Raw genomic sequence first — 18,121 nt, forward strand, 5'->3', positions numbered from 1 at the left:
CTTCCCGCAGCCGGCACCGAGGCTCCCCGCGGCTCCCCGCCCCCGCCCTGCCCCCGCAGGCCGCTCGTGGGGGCGGGAGGAGCGCGCTCCCACCTTCCGGGCAGGCCGAGTCTGGCGGCCGGGAGAGGCGGGCGTCCAGGAGCCACCGGAGAGGCGGGAGGGCGTGGCTGCGGGTCTCACGTTGCAGCCGGGCCTGCCGGAGGGGGCTCCCGCCCGCACACGGGTTCGGGGGAAGCCGCCAGAGCAAACTCCGGCCCGCGCGGAGGGGTGCAAAGCGCGCGCCTTGTCCCTTCCCCGGAAGGAAAGGCGGCCGTTTTGCAGCCCGGCTCGGCACCCCGGCGCGCCCCCGGCCCCTAGTCCCCGGCCTGGCTCCGGGATCGGCGGGACTCGGTCCCAAAGCCGCTGCGCGCTGGGCCCCGGCCGCTCCCGCAGCCGCAGCGGGCGAGGCGCGATGAAGAGGCGCGAGGAGGGCTGAGCGCAGCGCGCGCGGCCAGGGTCCCTGGGCTCGGGCCCGCGCCCCGTCTCCCCGGGGTGGGGCAGGGCAGGGTGGGGGTGGGCCGAGGCGTGGACTCGGGGAAGCCTCTCGGCGACGCGAATAAAAGGGCGCCGGCTCGCCGCGCCGAGCTGGGAAGCCTCGCCGCCTCGCCCCCGGCCCGGGAAGGGCATGGCCCCGGCGGACCCCCGGCGGTGAGTCAGGGCGCCCCGCTCCCGTGTGTCGCGGCCTCCGGAGGACAGGTGAGGACCGAGGGCGGCCTGGGCGCCCGCGGGGAAGGGGGCGCGGTGTCTGCTGCGCGGGGGCAGTTGGGGGTCGGCCAAGGGTGGGGGCGAGGACGAGGGCGCACAGGCCACTAGGCCGGGGGTTTGCGGGGCCTTTTTGGGAAGGACAGACAGGCTGAATCTGGCGGGAAGATCCCCGTCGCCTTAACCTCTCCGCTCCCTTCCCGGGCCACCTCGCGCCTACCCATCCCTGCTTTCCAGGGAGGCGCCCGTGGGACCCCCGAGGGAACCCGAGCCCTCCTGGCGTGGGAGGGGACAGCAGAGCCGCGGGGCCTCCCCGGAGGGCGCTAAAGTCCCCCCGCCTCCTGCTCGAACTCTGGAATGTGGGTGACCCTCGGCCCGCTGGCGGCTGAGCCGCACGGAAGCCGGACAAGTCTTCCCCCCGGGAGGGACGGCGCCTGTTGCGCGGGTCCCCGCAAGGCCAGCCGAGCCGCGTTCCGGGAAACCCCGTATTTTCCTTGGAGCGGCGCTGGAAGCTGGCCAGCTGGTCCGGCGGGGGCCAGCCTCCCCCGCCCCCCCCCCCCCCTTCCCCGGGGCGGCCCCGGCGGTTCCGGCGGCTCGGGCGGCTCGGGCGGCTCGGGCGGCTCCGGCGACTCCGGCTCAGGGCACCTCCCCGCGCGCGCGGCGCCGGGCCCGGGCTTCCCTGGGGCGCGCGCTCTCGGTCTCCGGGGACGACCCGGCCAGAGCCGAGGCTTTACAGAAGGCGTCGGCGCGCGGGGGCCCGGGTGGCCCGCGGGCACAGCGCGCGTTCCGGGCGCGGTCGGCGGGGGAGGCTGCAGGAGGCTGAGCCCCTCCTCTGGAAAGGCTGCAAGAGAGGACGCGCTCAGGCCGAAGAAGGTGTCTATCTCGAGGTTGTTTAAAGGACCAACAGCTCCGGATTCCTAGCCTGAGGGAGCGGATCAGAGCGTGTTGCCCGCGGTTATCACCTTCCCAGAGCACGCGCGTGTCTTTTGCTCACTTTACACGTGTATTATTTTTTTTAAATAAAGTCGTTGCAAGAAGTGAGAAACACATAACATGATTAACGGATGCGCAAAGCATGGACCTAATAATAATAATAATAATAATAATAAAAAATAACCACGCATATTCTAAACTGTTGCTTGAAATATCCGCGCATTTCCATGTTTGCGCGCATGGCCTCACTGATCGCGTTTCTTTGCACATGTTTTGTGGGTCAATTCCTTTCCTCTTTATCTGATGTCGGATTTCACCAACTTCTTCCCCTATAGCGCACGCACCCACATGTAGTGGAATACATTTTGCTTCAGTGAGCGCGCACCCCTTAAACAGTGTAAGAGGACATATGCAACACCTCAAGGAATGTCATTCAAAGAAGGGTATACTCTTAATAACGACCTTGTTGAGAAGTTTATTTTCAGTCAAATATGTACAATATATAATGGCTCGGAATGAACATTGGAGGCGGAGACTTTAATCAGTTACTTTATTATTATAGAAACATTATAGTAATATATGTTATATTGTTATATATATAAAGTATATATTATAGTTACTTTGATCAGTTCCTTTATTATTATGGAAACATAATATATATATTGCTGTATATGTAACTATGTATTATAGTTACTTTAATCAGATACTTTATTATTATAGGAATATTATGGTATATATTATATTACTATATATATATAAGTATATATTATAGTTACTTTAATCAGTTACTTTATTATTATAGAAACATAATATATATATATTACTATATATAACTATATATTATAGTTACTTTAATCAGATACTTTATTATTATAAGAATATTATAATATATATTATGTTACTATAGACATAAAACTATATATTATAGTTACTTTAATAAGTTACTTTATTATTATAGAAACGCCAGTATCTCTCTCCTCTCTCTATATGGATGAGCAAATGTATACACGAATATCTGTACATTTGTATATATGAACACACATGTACGTATATTTTTGTGTGTCTGGTCTCCATCCATTCCATGCCGTCGCTCGTCACAGCGTCAGATTTCCAAATGGGAGCGTCAAAGTCAGGAATTGAGATGACCTCCGAAATAATGGTTCCAGATCGCGGGGAAAGATCAGGAAAAGAAGTTTCGAGTCTCTTGGCCCGAATATCTTGTGTCAGTGAAGGACACCATGCGGTGGTGTCTTGGGAAGCCCCCCAACCATCTTGCACAATTGGAAGAACGTTCGCTGCACGTGCGCGCGCTACCCGACAATAAACGGCTCTCCTTCTGTGGTCCCACGACAGGTGTCCAGGGATAACGAATCAGGACAAGATGCCATCATCCCGGGCGCGGTGGCCAGCCCTGTCCGTGGTGCTGATTCTGCTCTGGGGCCATCCACCAGCCGCGCTCGCCTGCCCTCACCCGTGCGCCTGCTACGTCCCCAGCGAGGTCCACTGCGCATTTCGGTCCCTGGCGTCTGTGCCCGCCGGCATCTCTAAACATGTGGAAAGAATCAATCTGGGGTTTGTACCACATTCTTACTGAACAATTTCAGCCTCTTCCGTTGCGTGTTTGGTTTTGTGTTTGTTTTTTCACACATGTACGTGCATTTACGAAACTGTCGATGCGTGTACGACTTTCTGTAAATGCAGTCCTTTGGGGGCGATTATCTGAATTGCTCCGTCAACTGGAACCACAGTCGTATGATTTAATAACCAGGCATCCTGGATAACTTCAACGTATCTACAGATTTCCCTTGAAAACAATTGCCTACCGTAGAGTAGACACAAATGTATCTGATACACACATAAATATATAAACATTACTTCAATAGACTTCAGAAACTACTATTGGGGCGCCTGGGTGGCGCAGTCGGTTAAGCGTCCGACTTCAGCCAGGTCACGATCTCGCGGTCCGTGAGTTCGAGCCCCGCGTCAGGCTCTGGGCTGATGGCTCGGAGCCTGGAGCCTGTTTCCAATTCTGTGTCTCCCTCTCTCTCTGCCCCTCCCCCGTTCATGCTCTGTCTCTCTCTGTCCCAAAAATAAATAAAAAATGTTGAAAAAAAAAATTTAAAAAAAAATAAAAAAATAAAAAAAATAAAAAAATAAAAAAAAAAGAAACTACTAAAAATAACTTAAAAATCAGTTGGACTTCTCCGACATTCTGTAAGTTATCTGGATGATGCACTTGTGCTCTTGGGGGAATAAAAAGGCCTTGTAGTTTTTACCTATTTAAAATATGAATATTTTGGGGCGCCTGGGTGGCTCAGTTGGTTAAGCATCCGACTTCGGCTCAGCTCACGATCTCACGGTCTGTGAGTTCGAGCCCCGCGTCGGGCTCTGTGTTGACAGCTCAGAGCCTGGAGCGCGTTTCGGATTCTGTGTCTCCCTCTCTCTCTGCCCCTCCCCTGCTCATGCTCTGTCTCTCTCTGTCTCAAAAATAAATAAAAACATTTAAAAAAATAAAATAAAATATGAATATTTTTTATGAGAGGTTTTATGCAGCATTTCAGGTAGATTTATATTCATATAGATTTATATTTATATAGATTTATGTAGAGACATATGTTTTTGTATTTTAAAATATCGTTTCATGTGCATAAATGCTTTGTATACATAAATATTAGTTGCCTTAAATTGCAGGTACTCATGTGAAAATTAAATAATAAACAATTATTTGGACTTACCCAACAAAATATGTAAGCTATTTTCTACCACCTACAAAACAACAAAAATAACTTAGGCTTTGGTGACTAGCCTCAGACGGGATGTTTTAAGTGAAACGCAATGGCCAATGAACAAAATAATTGTAAATGCACTTGGCATCTTCTAGCAGAAGCTTAAAAAAAATCTTGTATTTGTAAAGTCCTGTAGCAGAAAAAGAGAATGAAAAGTTAAGACAGTAAGATAGAAAGTTCCCTAATCGAAGGCAGTAGACCATTGAGTAATTTTCTCAGTAAGATCTTGAGAGACCTTATGATATGAGTATCTGAAAATCCAACCAGAATCATGATAACTCAGTAGGGGAAATAGTTTGACTTTGCCAGAAGAGGGGGTTAAATTTTTTTTTTTTTTAATTTTGTTTTAAAATTTATTCTTGAGAGACAGAGCACGAGTCGGGGAGAAGGGCAGGGAGAGAAGGAGACACAGATTCCAAAGTAGGTTCCAGGCTCTGAGCTGTCAGCACAGAGCCCCCACGCGGGGCTTGATCCCACGAACCATGAGATCATGACCTGAGCCCAAGTCTCCTGTCTCCGCACCGTTGCTGTCTTTCTCAGCCTATGGTCCCACCAGCTGTGATTAGCCCCCTGGTCCCTCCAGCCCGACCCCTGGCAGTGCACACAGTAGGACGTGGCATCCCACAGGGCATCGTGCAGCCCCCTAGAAAGCGTGACAGTGACGAGCAGGACGACAGGTTTCTGCTGTGCTCCTGCCTACAAGGCATGCGTGTGCCGCCTGCTGTATACTGGGGCTCTGGACTGTGGGGTGGGAAAACAGGGCAGGGGAGATGTACACGGTGGCTTTGTACAGACAACAGCACTGGGCTACGACCTGTCAGGCTGCGTTTATCGCAGTTACGATTTCCGCGGCTTTTGTCCCCTACTCCTCTTTACAGTGAAGTATTTTGTACATGTGAAACCTAGCTTCTCAGCTGGAGCATAGTTTCTGGTGGCTTCATTTTAACCAACTTTATTTGTTTAGCTTTCTTTATTCTGAAAGAGAGAGAGAGAGAGAAAGAGAGAGAGACAGAATCCCAAGCAGGCTCCACACTGTCAGCACAGAGACTGACGTGGGGCTCAAACTCATGAACCGTGAGATCACCACCTGAGCCCAGAATCAAGACCCAGATGCTTAATGGACTGAGCCACCCAGGTGCCCCATTTTAAGCTGACTTTATATGGTAAAGACTATAAATGACTGGGTCCCAAAAGCTTTGCCACTGGAGCGGTACATAGATACTGAGGTCCTTCCTTTCCCTGTTGATGGCAATAATATTTTCGGGTGTTTTCTGTAATATTAAAGAAAAAAACAAAACAGCTAAGGTATGGCTTCACTGCACACAAGTGTATAAGATCCAGCCGGCTAACTTGGTCATAGGAATCGACATGCCACTTTTCAAATCACTCTTTTTAAAAAATGTTTATGTATTTCTTTTGAGAGAGTGCACACATGATCAGGGAGGGGCAGAGAGAGAGAGAGAGAGAATTCCAAGCAGGCTCCATGGTGTCAGCGTGGAGCTCAGTGCCAGGGCTCGAACCCATGAAATAGGAGATCGTGAACCTGAGCCAAAATCAAGAATGAGACACTTAACTGCCTGAGCCAGCCCGGTGCCCACTAGATCAGTCTTATATCCCAGCACTGTCTCGGGAAATCAGTCTGCAAGGAGATGATGTTAGTGTCATTGTGTGTTTTTGTGTGTTTTGTTGGGGGGGGGAGGGAGGAAGAACCAAGGGCGATGTCTAATACAGACAGGACTCAGGGTCTGATTTGTGTTTTCGCCATCTGGAAGGAGCAGCATGCTCTCAAGGAATGAGGGATTGTTGGCAAAGCGCTACTGAACTCTCCCATTCCCGCACAGATGTTTTTGCAGGGTGTTTAGTCGGCATTGAAACAGAGATCTGCTGTTTCCTGTTTGGACACAGCCCCAGAGCTTTTTCAAAAATTACTTTCCAAGTATATTTTAAATGTTTGTATTTATTTATTTATTTTAGAGAGAGAGAGAGAGAGAGAGACAGAGAGACAGAGAGACAGAGCATGAGCAGGGGAAGGGCAGAGAGAGAGAGGGAGACCCAGAATCCAAAGCAGGCTCCAGGCTCTTGAGCGGTCAGCACAGAGCCCTACGCGGGGCTTGAACAACTACCATAGATAGATAGATTATATATATATAGATGGATAGATAGATAGATAGATAGATAGATAGATAGATAATACATGGATACATGGATGGATGAATGGATAGATGGATAGGTATATAGATATATACGATAATAGATAGATAATAGACACATGATCCATGGATCAATAGATGGATGGATTGCTGGATCAGTAGACAGGTATATAGATAAATGATGCATGGATAGATGGATAGATAGATGATAGATGGATGGATCTGTGGATTGATGGATTGGTAGATAGAAGATGAATGGATGGATGGATGGATAGATGGATCAATAATCAACGGATAGCTGGATGATGGATGGACAGATGGATGGATGGATGGATGGACGGATGGATAAATAGATGATGGGTGGATGGATCAATGGATAGGTAGATGATGGATGGACAGATGGATGGATGGATGGATAGATAGATACATAGATGATGGGTGGATGGATCAATGGATAGGTAGATGATGGATGGACAGATGGATGGATGGATGGATAGATAGATAGATGATGGATGGATGGATCAATGGATAGGTAGATGATGCATGGACAGATGGATGGATGGATGGATAGATAGATGGATGATGGATGGATGGATCAATGGATAGGTATATGATGGATGAACAGATGAATTGGTTAATGGATGGATGAATAGATAGATAGATAGATGATAGATAGATAGATGATGGATGGATAGGTAGAAGATGGATGGATTGATGGAATGATGGATAGGTAGATAGATGATGGATGGATGGATGGATGCATGGGTGAATAGATAGGTAGGTAGATAGATAGATACATACATACATACATAGATAATGGGTGGATGGATAGATAGACCAACAGTCAGCATCTCTTCCACTTGGGCAGTTTCCAAATCTCAACACTCTTGATATCAAGGGCTGAGCCATTCTTTGTGGGCGGCCATCCTGTGCATTGTGGGATGTTCATCAGCACCCGTGGTCTCTACCCACTGGATGCCACTAACACATCCCCACTCAGCTGTGATGCCCAAATGGTTCTCTGGGCACTGTCCAATATCCATGCTGTCTAATCCAGAAGGGGGAGCCTTTCTATGTAATTGTCCGTTGACTCTGTGAGTTAAATGCAAACAGCAGCCATGATTACTTTTTACTGTATTTTACCCGTGCATCACTTCAAAGCCCTATTGCGTTTTCCTAACGAGACAGGATACATTTCATTGCATCGAGTGTTTCCTTTGCCTAAGTTGGTCTTATAAAACAATGCAGTGTTTAAAGTCGTTCTTTGTAGACGTCCAAGCGATCAAGCTGAGTGGTTTTGCTGTTGGAGGTTATTCTTCCTGGAATTTATAGCTGAAAAGTGATGCTTCCTCAGGCTGGCTCTTAGAGGAGTCATTAACCAGATCTTGACTTCGAAATCAGGGTTTGGGCACATATGTGTTTATAAGAATGGGGCACCTGGGTGGCTCAGTCAGTTAAGCGTCTGACTCTTGATTTTGACTCCGGTCATGATCTCACGGTTCGTGAGTTCAAGCCCCGAGTCGGGCCCTGTGTTGGCTGTGCGGAGCCTGCTTGAGGATTCTTTCTCTCTCTCTCTCTCTCTCTCTCTCTCTCTCTCTCTGCCCCCTGCCCCGCTCGCATGCTCTCTCTCTCTCCCAAATTAAATAATCATTAAAAACTTATTTTTAAAAAGGAAAGAAATTGGCGTTGTCTGTTGTATTTAGCTATGAGCATTCACCTTCACTGTCTTACAACATCTATTTCCTTTTATTTAGGTGCTATGGGGAAGTCATAAATAATGTCAGGCTACATGTGTTGTATTTCAGCAGAAGCAGTGGCACAAAGCAACTGCCCTCCAATACAGAATTCTTCACTCATTTTAGAATGCCTTCTCTAGGCATTGACTCTGGGGATTCCCTTGTGCCATCAGTAAGGTAGCAATGAGGAATTTTCTTTTTAAAAAATTTTTTTCATGTTTATTTACTGTTGAGAGAGAGACAGGCAAAGCGTGAGCAGGGGAGGGGCAGAAAGAGAGGAAGACACAGAATCCAAAGCCGGCTCCAGGCTCTGAGCTCGAACCCACACGTTGCGAGATCATGACCTGAGCCGAAATCAGACGCTCAACTGACTGAGTCACCCAGGCATCCCGGAGATGAAGAATTTTCAAACTGGCCAAGAAAACATCTTTACCAATGTTGACGCGACACGAAAACCAAAAGACACCAAAATGTTTACAACTAATTTGGAGAATCCATCAGAAATGGCCACTGGTCCTGGTGAAACAGAGAGCTGGTGTTAGTGTTCGTTCTTTAATTTGGTCTTTCCTAGCCTGGAGTACCTCCTCCTGTCATTACATGATGCAAAGCTCCTTTCCAAGCTGCCTGTTCCCTGGCATCGATGCTCATTCTTTGCATTCAATGACCCATGTGTCATCCATCATTATGCACACTTTCCATTGGACGTTTCCAACAAGGGGCCATTGGACCAGCTTCCTTTCGACTCCAGATCCTACTTGTGTCCCTGAAATCACCTCTAGCTGCATTAGCACATTCTTAGTCAAAATATCCAGCGAATATTCCTGAACCGAGTGAAGGCCAGTAAGAGTAGGTCATTTTCCTTTCGACCCTAGAAACGGACAAGGATACAAAGCAAGAAATGGCACCAGTACACCTCAGACTCAACATTGGGTAAATGGTTCCTGGGCAGACTGCTGAATCTTTCCCAGATGGGGCTTCAGTATTCACTGTTTCTTTTTTTTTTTTTTTTTTTTTTTTTTTAATTTTTTAACGTTTATTTTTGAGACAGAGAGAGACAGAGCATGAACGGGGGAGGGGCAGAGAGAGAGGGAGACACAGAATCTGAAACAGGCTCCAGGCTCTGAGCTGTCAGCACAGAGCCCGACGCGGGGCTCAAACTCACGGACCGCGAGATCATGACCTGAGCCGAAGTCGGCCGCTTAACCGACTGAGCCACCCAGGCGCCCCAGTATTCACTGTTTCTTATTCCAACTCTTCTTCTTTTTTTTTTTTTTTTTTTTTTAGATTTAATAGTATACAGGCTTTGTCAGAAACGTCATTTGCGGGACTGAGCAAGTTGGAGCTGCTTATGATTCATGGCAACGACATCCCCAGCATCCCCGACGGGGCTTTAAGAGACCTCAGCTCTCTCCAGGTAAACCCGGGCTTTTACAAGCATCGGGAATTGCAGCTTCTACGACCGTTAATGAGCAAGGGGAAACGACATCCTGCTCCCCAACGATTAATAACATTGCCGATTTTTTCTTCCCGTTAAAAACCAGCTTCACGTCATTCCCTCTCTGCCCTTTGTTCTGGTTTCTGTCCCTGCTTGTGGCTTTGTCTGTTATAAACAGGCTTTTCCGCTCCGCCCCTGCCTTTGTAGGTTTTCAAGTTCAGCTACAATAAGCTGCGTGTGATCACGGCTCAGACCCTGCAGGGGCTGCGGAGCTTGACGAGGGTGCACATTGACCACAACAAGATCGAGTTCATCCACCCACAAGCTTTCAATGGCCTAACCTCCCTAAGGCTGCTCCACTTAGAAGGAAACAAGTTGCAGCAGCTACACCCTGGCACGTTCTCCACGTTCACGTTTCTGGATTATTTCAGAGTCTCCACCATCAGACACCTCTACCTAGCGGACAACATGATTACGACTCTCCCCACGGGGATGCTTCAGAACATGCCTCTTCTGGAGAATCTTTACCTGCATGGGAACCCGTGGTCGTGTGACTGCAACATGAAGGGGTTTCTGGAATGGGACGCCAGATCCAAAGGTAAGAGGAGAGCACGGCGAACGTGGCTCCCACCTGCACGGTGCCCACCCTTCTGGAGAGCTGATGTCGTCCAGCGTGGTGCCATGGCTTTGTCTTGTGGAGAGAACATCACCAAATCAGCACGGCAGGAAGCTTCCCGTGGAAAGGGTTGCAGCGTAGATGCTGAGGCACCTCGGTTCTATAATTCTCACGGCTGTCTCCGTCAGGCAATTGTGAGGCCATGATCATTCAGTTTTATATGGTTGACTATGGTTGTCCTAAACTGAATATCTGGAGTGTTCCATGCAGCCCTGGGTTACGGCGACATGTGGGACTTTCTCTGCATTCCTGTTATATGAGGAGGTGTTCAAAGATGCTTGGAAAAGGGAAGGCTGCCAGTGGCTGTGACACGTCTCTCTTGAGAATGGGTGACAGGGATGTTCTGCACTGATCCAGAGAACAAAAAACAGGAGGGCTGTGCAGAAGTTGCAAGAAAGTAGATTTTTTTAAGTTTATTTATTTATTTTGACGGGAGGGAGGGGGAGGAAGAAAGAGAGGATGAGCGGAGGAGGGGCAGAGAGAGAGGGAGACACAGAACTGGAAGCAGGCTCCAGGCTCCGAGCCGTCAGCACAGAGCCCGACACGGGGCTCGAACCCACGAACCGCGAGATCATGACCTGGGCCGAAGTCAGACGCTCCACAAACGGAGCCACCCAGGCACCCCTTGCTTCTTAATACTCTTAACTAGAAAAGACACCCGTCACCTCCATTCATATTTCATTGCTGGGAGATAGTCCCCAAACCCCACTGGGTATGTGGCAGGGGGTTGAAAATCAGTTTGGGTAGACCTTTACCAGCAAAACATTGGATCAGGGAAGTGAAAATATGATGTTTTCCTGCACAGACGGCCGTCTTGGCCATTCTGGAGATACATGTGTGTGTGTGTTATGTGTGCACGCACATACACGTATGTCTGTGGATATTTGGTGTGTGCATGTGTTTACATGTGTGTCTGTGTATCTTTTGTGTGTGCGTATGTGTCTCTATGTGTCTGCATGCACTGTATCTATATATTTGTATCTGTGCGTGTTGGGTGAAGGAGCGACACAATTATATCTGCATGTTGAGGTGTTTACTCTGAAAGTCACGTGGAAAACTGCATTCAGAGAGGCAGAACCAGATCTCGTGAAACCAGTTAGGAGGTTTATCGTGCTCTGAGTCATATGATAGCCCTTTGACTGGTTTATTCCCAGCGGGGATGGAAAGAAGTGAGCAGATATCAAGCTAGTTCGGTCTCATAAATGTCACCTGGGGGAGACTCTGGGACTTGGAAACAGGCACGTCAAGTAGAAAACGGGTGTGGAGTTTGTACGATGTGTGTTGACTGGACAAGCGCGTATGCCAGCCGTCATCGGAAAATGGATGGTGACGAAAACCATACATGTAGGTGAGGCCACCTAGGCCAAGTCCTGGAGCACTCATCATGAATGAGTCCATGGGCAGAGAAGGCTGAAGGCCGTGAAAGAGGCAGATACAGACAACATTCTGGAACACTTGGTGTCCAGGAAGACAAGAGTAGAATGGGAATCCAAAACATAAACGTGGCCTGAAATGCAAAATTACCGGGGCCCCTGGGTGGCTCAGTTGGTTAAGTGTCTGACTCTTGATTTCAGCTCAGGTCATGATCTCGTGGCTTGCGATCTTGAGCCCCGAGGCAGGCTGTGCACTGACAGCATGGAGCCTGCTTCGGATTCTCTCTCTCTCTCTCTCTCTCTCTCTCTCTGTCTCTCTGCCCTTCCCCCACTCACTCTCTCTCTCAAAATAAATTAACATTAAAAAAGAAGAAAAATTATGGCAACCAAAAAAATCATGAAAGACAGATACGATGTGATTCATGGCAAAAGTGGGACCTTTCACCTCGAACTCTTTTCATGGGTTGGTTGCATTTGTTTATGTAGATTCTCCTGGACCTTCAGAGAAGGTAAGTTGTATCGGGTGTGTGAACAGAGTCACTTTTTTAAAAAAATAACTTGGAAATACTTTTGGAAAAAAAAGCATTCATTACTCCTTGTCAGGGAGTTCAAACACCGGGGTTCCGTACCACATTCTGTGCTAAATGGATTTCAAGTCATTGGTGAAGTCACAGAAGTGGGTGAGTGTTGAATCATTATGTACATGCACTGAGGAGATAAAGGTACACTGAAAGCCTTCATCCTCTGCATGTGCAAGGCATGCTGCTCTTGGGTTCCCTGACTTACTGCACGCTTGTTGATTCCTTTTAGGGACTCTGAAGTGCAAAAAGGACAAAGCCTATGAAGGTGGTCAGCTATGTGCCACGTGCTCCAGTCCCCGAAGATTGTACAAGCAAGAGATTCACAAGTTGAAGGACATTACTTGTCTCAAGCCTTCCATAGAGTCCCCTCTGAGACAGAACATGACCAGGAACAGTGAGGAAGACCAGGAACAAGAAGAAGACGGTGACGGCCAGCTGTCCCTGGAGAGGTTCCAATTCCCCCCGTGGAACATCTCTTTGAATATGACCGACGAACACGGGAACACAGTGAACTTGGTCTGTGACATCAAGAAGCCAACGGACGTGTACAAAATCCACCTGAACCAGACAGATCCCCAAGAGATTGATATAAATGCAACGGTTGCTTTGGACTTTGAGTGTCCCATGACTCGGGAAAACTATGAGAAGCTGTGGAAACTGATCGCGTATTACAGTGAGGTCCCTGTGAGGCTAAACCGAGAGCTCATGCTCGGCAAAGACCCCAAGGTCAGCTACCAGTACAGGCAAGACGCCGATGACGATGCCCTTTACTACACGGGCGTCAGAGCCCACGTTCTCGCAGAACCAGAATGGGTCATGCAGCCGTCCATAGATATCCAACTCAACCGACGTCAGAGTACGGCCAAAAAGGTGCTGCTCTCCTATCATTCCCACTATTCGTTAACAATGCCCGCCAAAGAGGCCAGGCAGTCTCGGAGCAGAAGCTGGGTCATGATCGAACCCAGCCGAGCAGTGCACACAGCCCAGATCGTCTTGGAAGGGGATCCGTGCCAGCTAAGCTGTAACGTGAAGGCTTCTGAGAGTCCATCCATCTCCTGGGTGCTCCCGAATGGCTCCGTGCTGAAAGCACCCATGGAGGACCAGCATGGCAAGTTCTCCATCGTCACCAGCGGCTGGCTGAGGATCAGATCAACAGAGCAGTCAGACTCGGGTTTGTACCAGTGCATCGCCCAGGTGAGGGATGAAATGGACCAGATGGTGTACAGGGTCTTTGTGCAACCACCTGCCACTCAGCCTCCCGACGGACATACACTGACAATTCCAAAGAACGTAGGGGAGCCTGTGATGCTGCCTTGCAGTGCGCTGGCCATACCCGAAGCCCAGCTCAGTTGGATCCTTCCAAACAAAAGGATAGTAAATAATCTGGCTAACACGTCCCATGCATCCGTGTTGGCCAACGGAACTCTCTCCATCCCAAAGGTCCAAGTCAGTGATGGCGGTTACTACAGATGTGTGGCTGTCAACCGGCAAGGGGCTGATCATTTTACTGTGGGGGTCACTGTGAGTAGGAAAGGATCTGGCCGGTCATCCAAAAAAGGCAGACACCCAGCTGCGAAGACTCTTTCCAGAGTGCCAGGAGATGTCGTAGAGGACGAAGGTGGCTCAGGCATAGGAGACGGAGAGAGCACTTCAAGGAGATTTCTACATGCAAAGGACCAAGAGGAGCTCCTCAAAACAAAGGACGATGCCGTCGCTGGAGGTCAGAAAACCAAGAAAGGGCGAAGAAAACTCAAACCCTGGAAGAATTCTGAAAAAGAACCAGAGACGAACATCGCAGAAGGTCGCAGAGCGTTTGAGTCCAGACGAAGGATAAATATGGCAAACAAACAGATTAATCCAGAGCACTGGGCAGACATTTTAGCCAGAGTACGTGGGAAAAATCTCCCTAAGGGAACCGAAATGCCCCGGGTCATTAAAACCACCACTCCCCCATCCGTGGGTCCGGAGGTGACGCCCCTCCTGCCTGCCGTCCCTCCCCCCTCGGTAGGGGAGGAGGGTCCTGCACGGACCACAACCAGCGCTGAAGAAACCTCGGCAGATGCATTTCCATTTGGTGAGGACGATCAGGTTTCCGGCACTGTGTCCTCAACCAGGATGGGACCGGACAGTGGACATGATGGAGTGATTGTCACTGAACCCAAAGTGACAAGCACGCATCTGGAAGAATTTACTGACCATGACTTTTCTAAGACTGAGGATACAACTCCCACTCAAGTTGACCCAAAGTGGGCTACCGCCAATGTACTGATATCCATCCCTTATGAATCTTCTCCTACTCTCCAGACCCTGCACATGGTCTACGAAGAGCCCACCGATGAAAACACAGGCACAGAGAGCTGGCCTGCAGGAGATGTTGGGTCCGTGCCAGAGCCTACGTCAAATGGGTATGAGTCTCCACTGGGTGCCATCGCCTTGGCTGAGTCTGAGACTGTGTCCTACGTTGACCCAGATGTGGAGGCTGACTCACAGCCAGATGAAGAGAACAGGAAAGAATTGACTTTCGATCACTTTACGCCAACCCCCATCGTGTGGGTTGATGACTCCAGGACATCTGAGCCATTAGATAGTGTCGCATTAGGGGAGCCAGCTGTCCAACGACAAGGACATCCACGGAGACAAACAGACAACACCCAGCTTGTGAAAGGTGCTTCAAGCACTCAGGGAAACCCGCTGATTGAAAAGGGCACAGAGGAGAATTCTCAGACACCGCAGGAAGGAGATATGCCCGAGAGAGACCCCACAAACTCCGGAGATCCTAATAGTATGGGAAAGCGAGTCAAATCTACCCCTCCGCTGGACTCTGCCCCCGGAGTGATGAATGGCATCACTCCCTCGGAACATCCCAGCGACACCACACTGGGTGCTCTCTTTGACAAGGACCCCACCACGGTAACAGCAGCGATGCCAACCAAAAAGGCCACTTCGGCTTGGGGGCCGGCCACTCACCCTTCTCGAAAGAGACCCAACGGGAGGAAGAGATTACGCGCCCACAGATTCCGACACAGGCATAAACAAACCCCGCCCACGACTTTTGCCCCGACGGAGACTTTTTCTACTCCACCTACTCAAGTACCTGAGGCGAAGGTTCCAGAGCACGTGGAGAGTTCACCGGTGCCGACATCTTGGATTGGCCGCACAGTTGGGGTCCCCAAGCAGGCGCAAACGGAGAAGCAGGCAGAACCAGTACCCAAAGGAACCCCAAGAAGGAAACATGGGAAGAGGCCAAATAAACATTGGCATTCCACTTCTACAGCGAGCTTTCCCACGTCTGCCTCGACACCCAGCCCTTCCCCAGAAAGCAAACATGAAAATGTCATTGTCCCCAGTCCAGAAACTCCACTCTTATCTACAACCATTTCTCTGACAACTGGGGACCCACGTGAGAGGACTACCATGGAAGATTCTGTGACAACCACCACAAAAAGACACTTGTCACCCAATAAACTCCAGGAGACCATTCCAGTCACCTATAAACCTATATCGGACGGAAAGGAAATGACGAATTATGGTGTCACAAACATCAGTGAGCATAAAACGGACAGCCCAGTCCCTGATGACCCCTCGAGTAATGCTGCATCACCTTCCGGCTCTGAGGTCTCCACTGTGGGAGACTTTCAGGAGGAATCTGCTCCGTCTAGCTTTCCCGGAACCTCACCCTGGAATCCCCCAGGGACAGCCCGGCCTGGGAAGCCACAGACAGACACACCTGTTACCAGCTCTGTGGAAACCCTTACAAACTCACCCTTTCTTAAACGGTCGGAGGATATGGGTTTTCCTTCCGAGTTTCCTCCGTCAGTCACAGCATCTACACTGTTTCAACCAGAAGAAGGGGGTGTCTCAACCCCTCTCTTGAGCATAAAAGTAGAGCCATCTTCAACTGAGGCAGAAACCACCACTGGTGCTCATGATCATCGGGAAACGACTCCAGCTGCAATCACACCTTGGAATCCTGCCTCGACTCCTGCCCCTGCGGAGGGGACTGCATCCCCTCTCCTGGCCACCACTCTTGTGTCCTGGGCACAGACCATCACGGAGCCCACCTCTCTTTCTTCAAAGACACCACCGTTAACAGATTCCAAGGAAAACGTTTTCTTGAATTACGTGGGGATCCCAGAAACCAAAGCAGCCCCTGTGAATAACGGGGGAACACAGCATGTATTGAGGCCACATGATTTATCCACCCCTTCTTCCAACCAGAATAAATTTAACTTAACTCCAAAGCAAGAGTTGGGAAAGGAAGCATTTGATGGAAAGGCCCAAAACAGTCTTCCACGTGGCCCCGACGGCAAGGCTGGGCGAGTCCAACTTTTCCACCAGCCAGCCAGAGTTCCTGCCCAACCAATCCCACCGAGGGGAACGGTGAGGCCACCACATGTGGCCACAGAAGGCTCCTTTAGGTACTTTGTAACTCTCCAGCCCCCTCGTCACTTGACCAACAAACCGGAAATAACGGCATACCCTTCAAGGGCTTTGCCAGAAAATAAGCACTTTACGACTCTGAGATTACCAAGTACGACCAGTCCCATGGTTTCACCGCAGAAGCCCAAACCTCGCCTTCCTAGTAAGTTCACTGACCAAGGAATGGACCGGTTCAGTGTCAACCCCAAAGTGTTTGGGAATAACAACATCCCAGATCTAAGAGAACCTGGTGGCAAGCTTCCAAGCTCAAGCGTACCCCATTATCCCAATGGAAGATTCCCTTTCTTTTTCAACAGGACTCTCTCTTTCCCACAGTTGGGAGTTACTCTCAAGCCCCAGACGCCTACATCCCCTGCCCCCAGTGTAAGAGAGAAAAAAGTCAACCCAGGTCCCTACAATAGGCTACATTCCCAGAGCATCATCCACATGGACTTTGGTCCCCCCGCACCTCCATTATTGCACCCTCCCCGGGCCACGGGGCCGCCCTCAACAAATGCACAGAACATCCCTGTGGTCTACTCCACCCGGAGCTCCGTCCCCAACGTGGTATCATCTGGCCAGCCTTCCAGAAGCTTCCATCAGACCAGCTCCAAGCTGTTCTCTGCTGGAGGACCGCCCGCATCCAAATTCTGGACGCATGGGGAAAAGCCCCAAATCATCACCAAATCCCCTCAGACTGTGTCTGTCACCGCGGAGACAGATGCTATGTTCCCATGTGAGGCAACGGGGAAACCCACACCTTTCATTACCTGGACAAAGGTTTCCACAGGTAAGGCGTTCAAGTGTCTGCGTTTTAACTGGGGCTTGTGTAGGAAGGGGTTACTTGGGCGTGTGACCCTCGTCGAAACTGCAGACTCTGGGCAAAGGGCAGATGGTTGGGACAGGAGGGGACCTCTGAGAACCTAGATACAAGGATATTCCTTTAGAGGGAACGGAAGTAAGGAACCAGAACCCCTACTCGGGCTCTAACGTATGTGAGATTTTAGTGGGTCCATGGAAACATGTAGTAGGTTCTTTGGATAAGGAATGACTGAGGCTCAGGGACATTTCAGAAAGGAGCCACTTGCCGTTTCCCTGAGAGACTCAGCACACAAGTCCTCCACCACTTGTGGGGTGCCGTGAGGGTGAGGACAGGAGTGAGCAGACTCCCCTGCCCTTCCATTGGCCGGCAGGTGTAAGCACAGCCCGTCTGGGGTGCATGAGGCATTCCTTTGACTGGTACCTACACATAGGGTTCTATTCATTTCTTTGGGTTGCCATTAACAGCGGA

The 18,121-nt window shown here is 49.7% G+C and overlaps 1 protein-coding gene across 1 annotated transcript in view; it reads left to right on the top strand.

Moving 5' to 3' along the window:
• Positions 1-623: 623 nt before the first annotated feature.
• Positions 624-18,121, top strand: part of LOC145714939 (matrix-remodeling-associated protein 5-like) — a 31,381-nt gene continuing 13,883 nt past the window's right edge. Inside the window, exons 1-5 of the mRNA XM_081794483.1 lie at positions 624-735; positions 3,028-3,246; positions 9,631-9,760; positions 9,989-10,379; positions 12,641-17,620. Of these exons, the coding sequence (XP_081650609.1) occupies positions 3,056-3,246; positions 9,631-9,760; positions 9,989-10,379; positions 12,641-17,620 (5,692 nt within the window). The 5' untranslated portion in view covers positions 624-735; positions 3,028-3,055. The remainder of the gene's footprint in view (positions 736-3,027; positions 3,247-9,630; positions 9,761-9,988; positions 10,380-12,640; positions 17,621-18,121) is intronic.

The sequence above is a fragment of the Panthera onca genome, chromosome Y (assembly GCF_046562875.1).
Source record: "Panthera onca isolate mPanOnc1 chromosome Y, mPanOnc1 haplotype 2, whole genome shotgun sequence".
NCBI classification, from domain to species: domain Eukaryota; kingdom Metazoa; phylum Chordata; class Mammalia; order Carnivora; family Felidae; genus Panthera; species Panthera onca.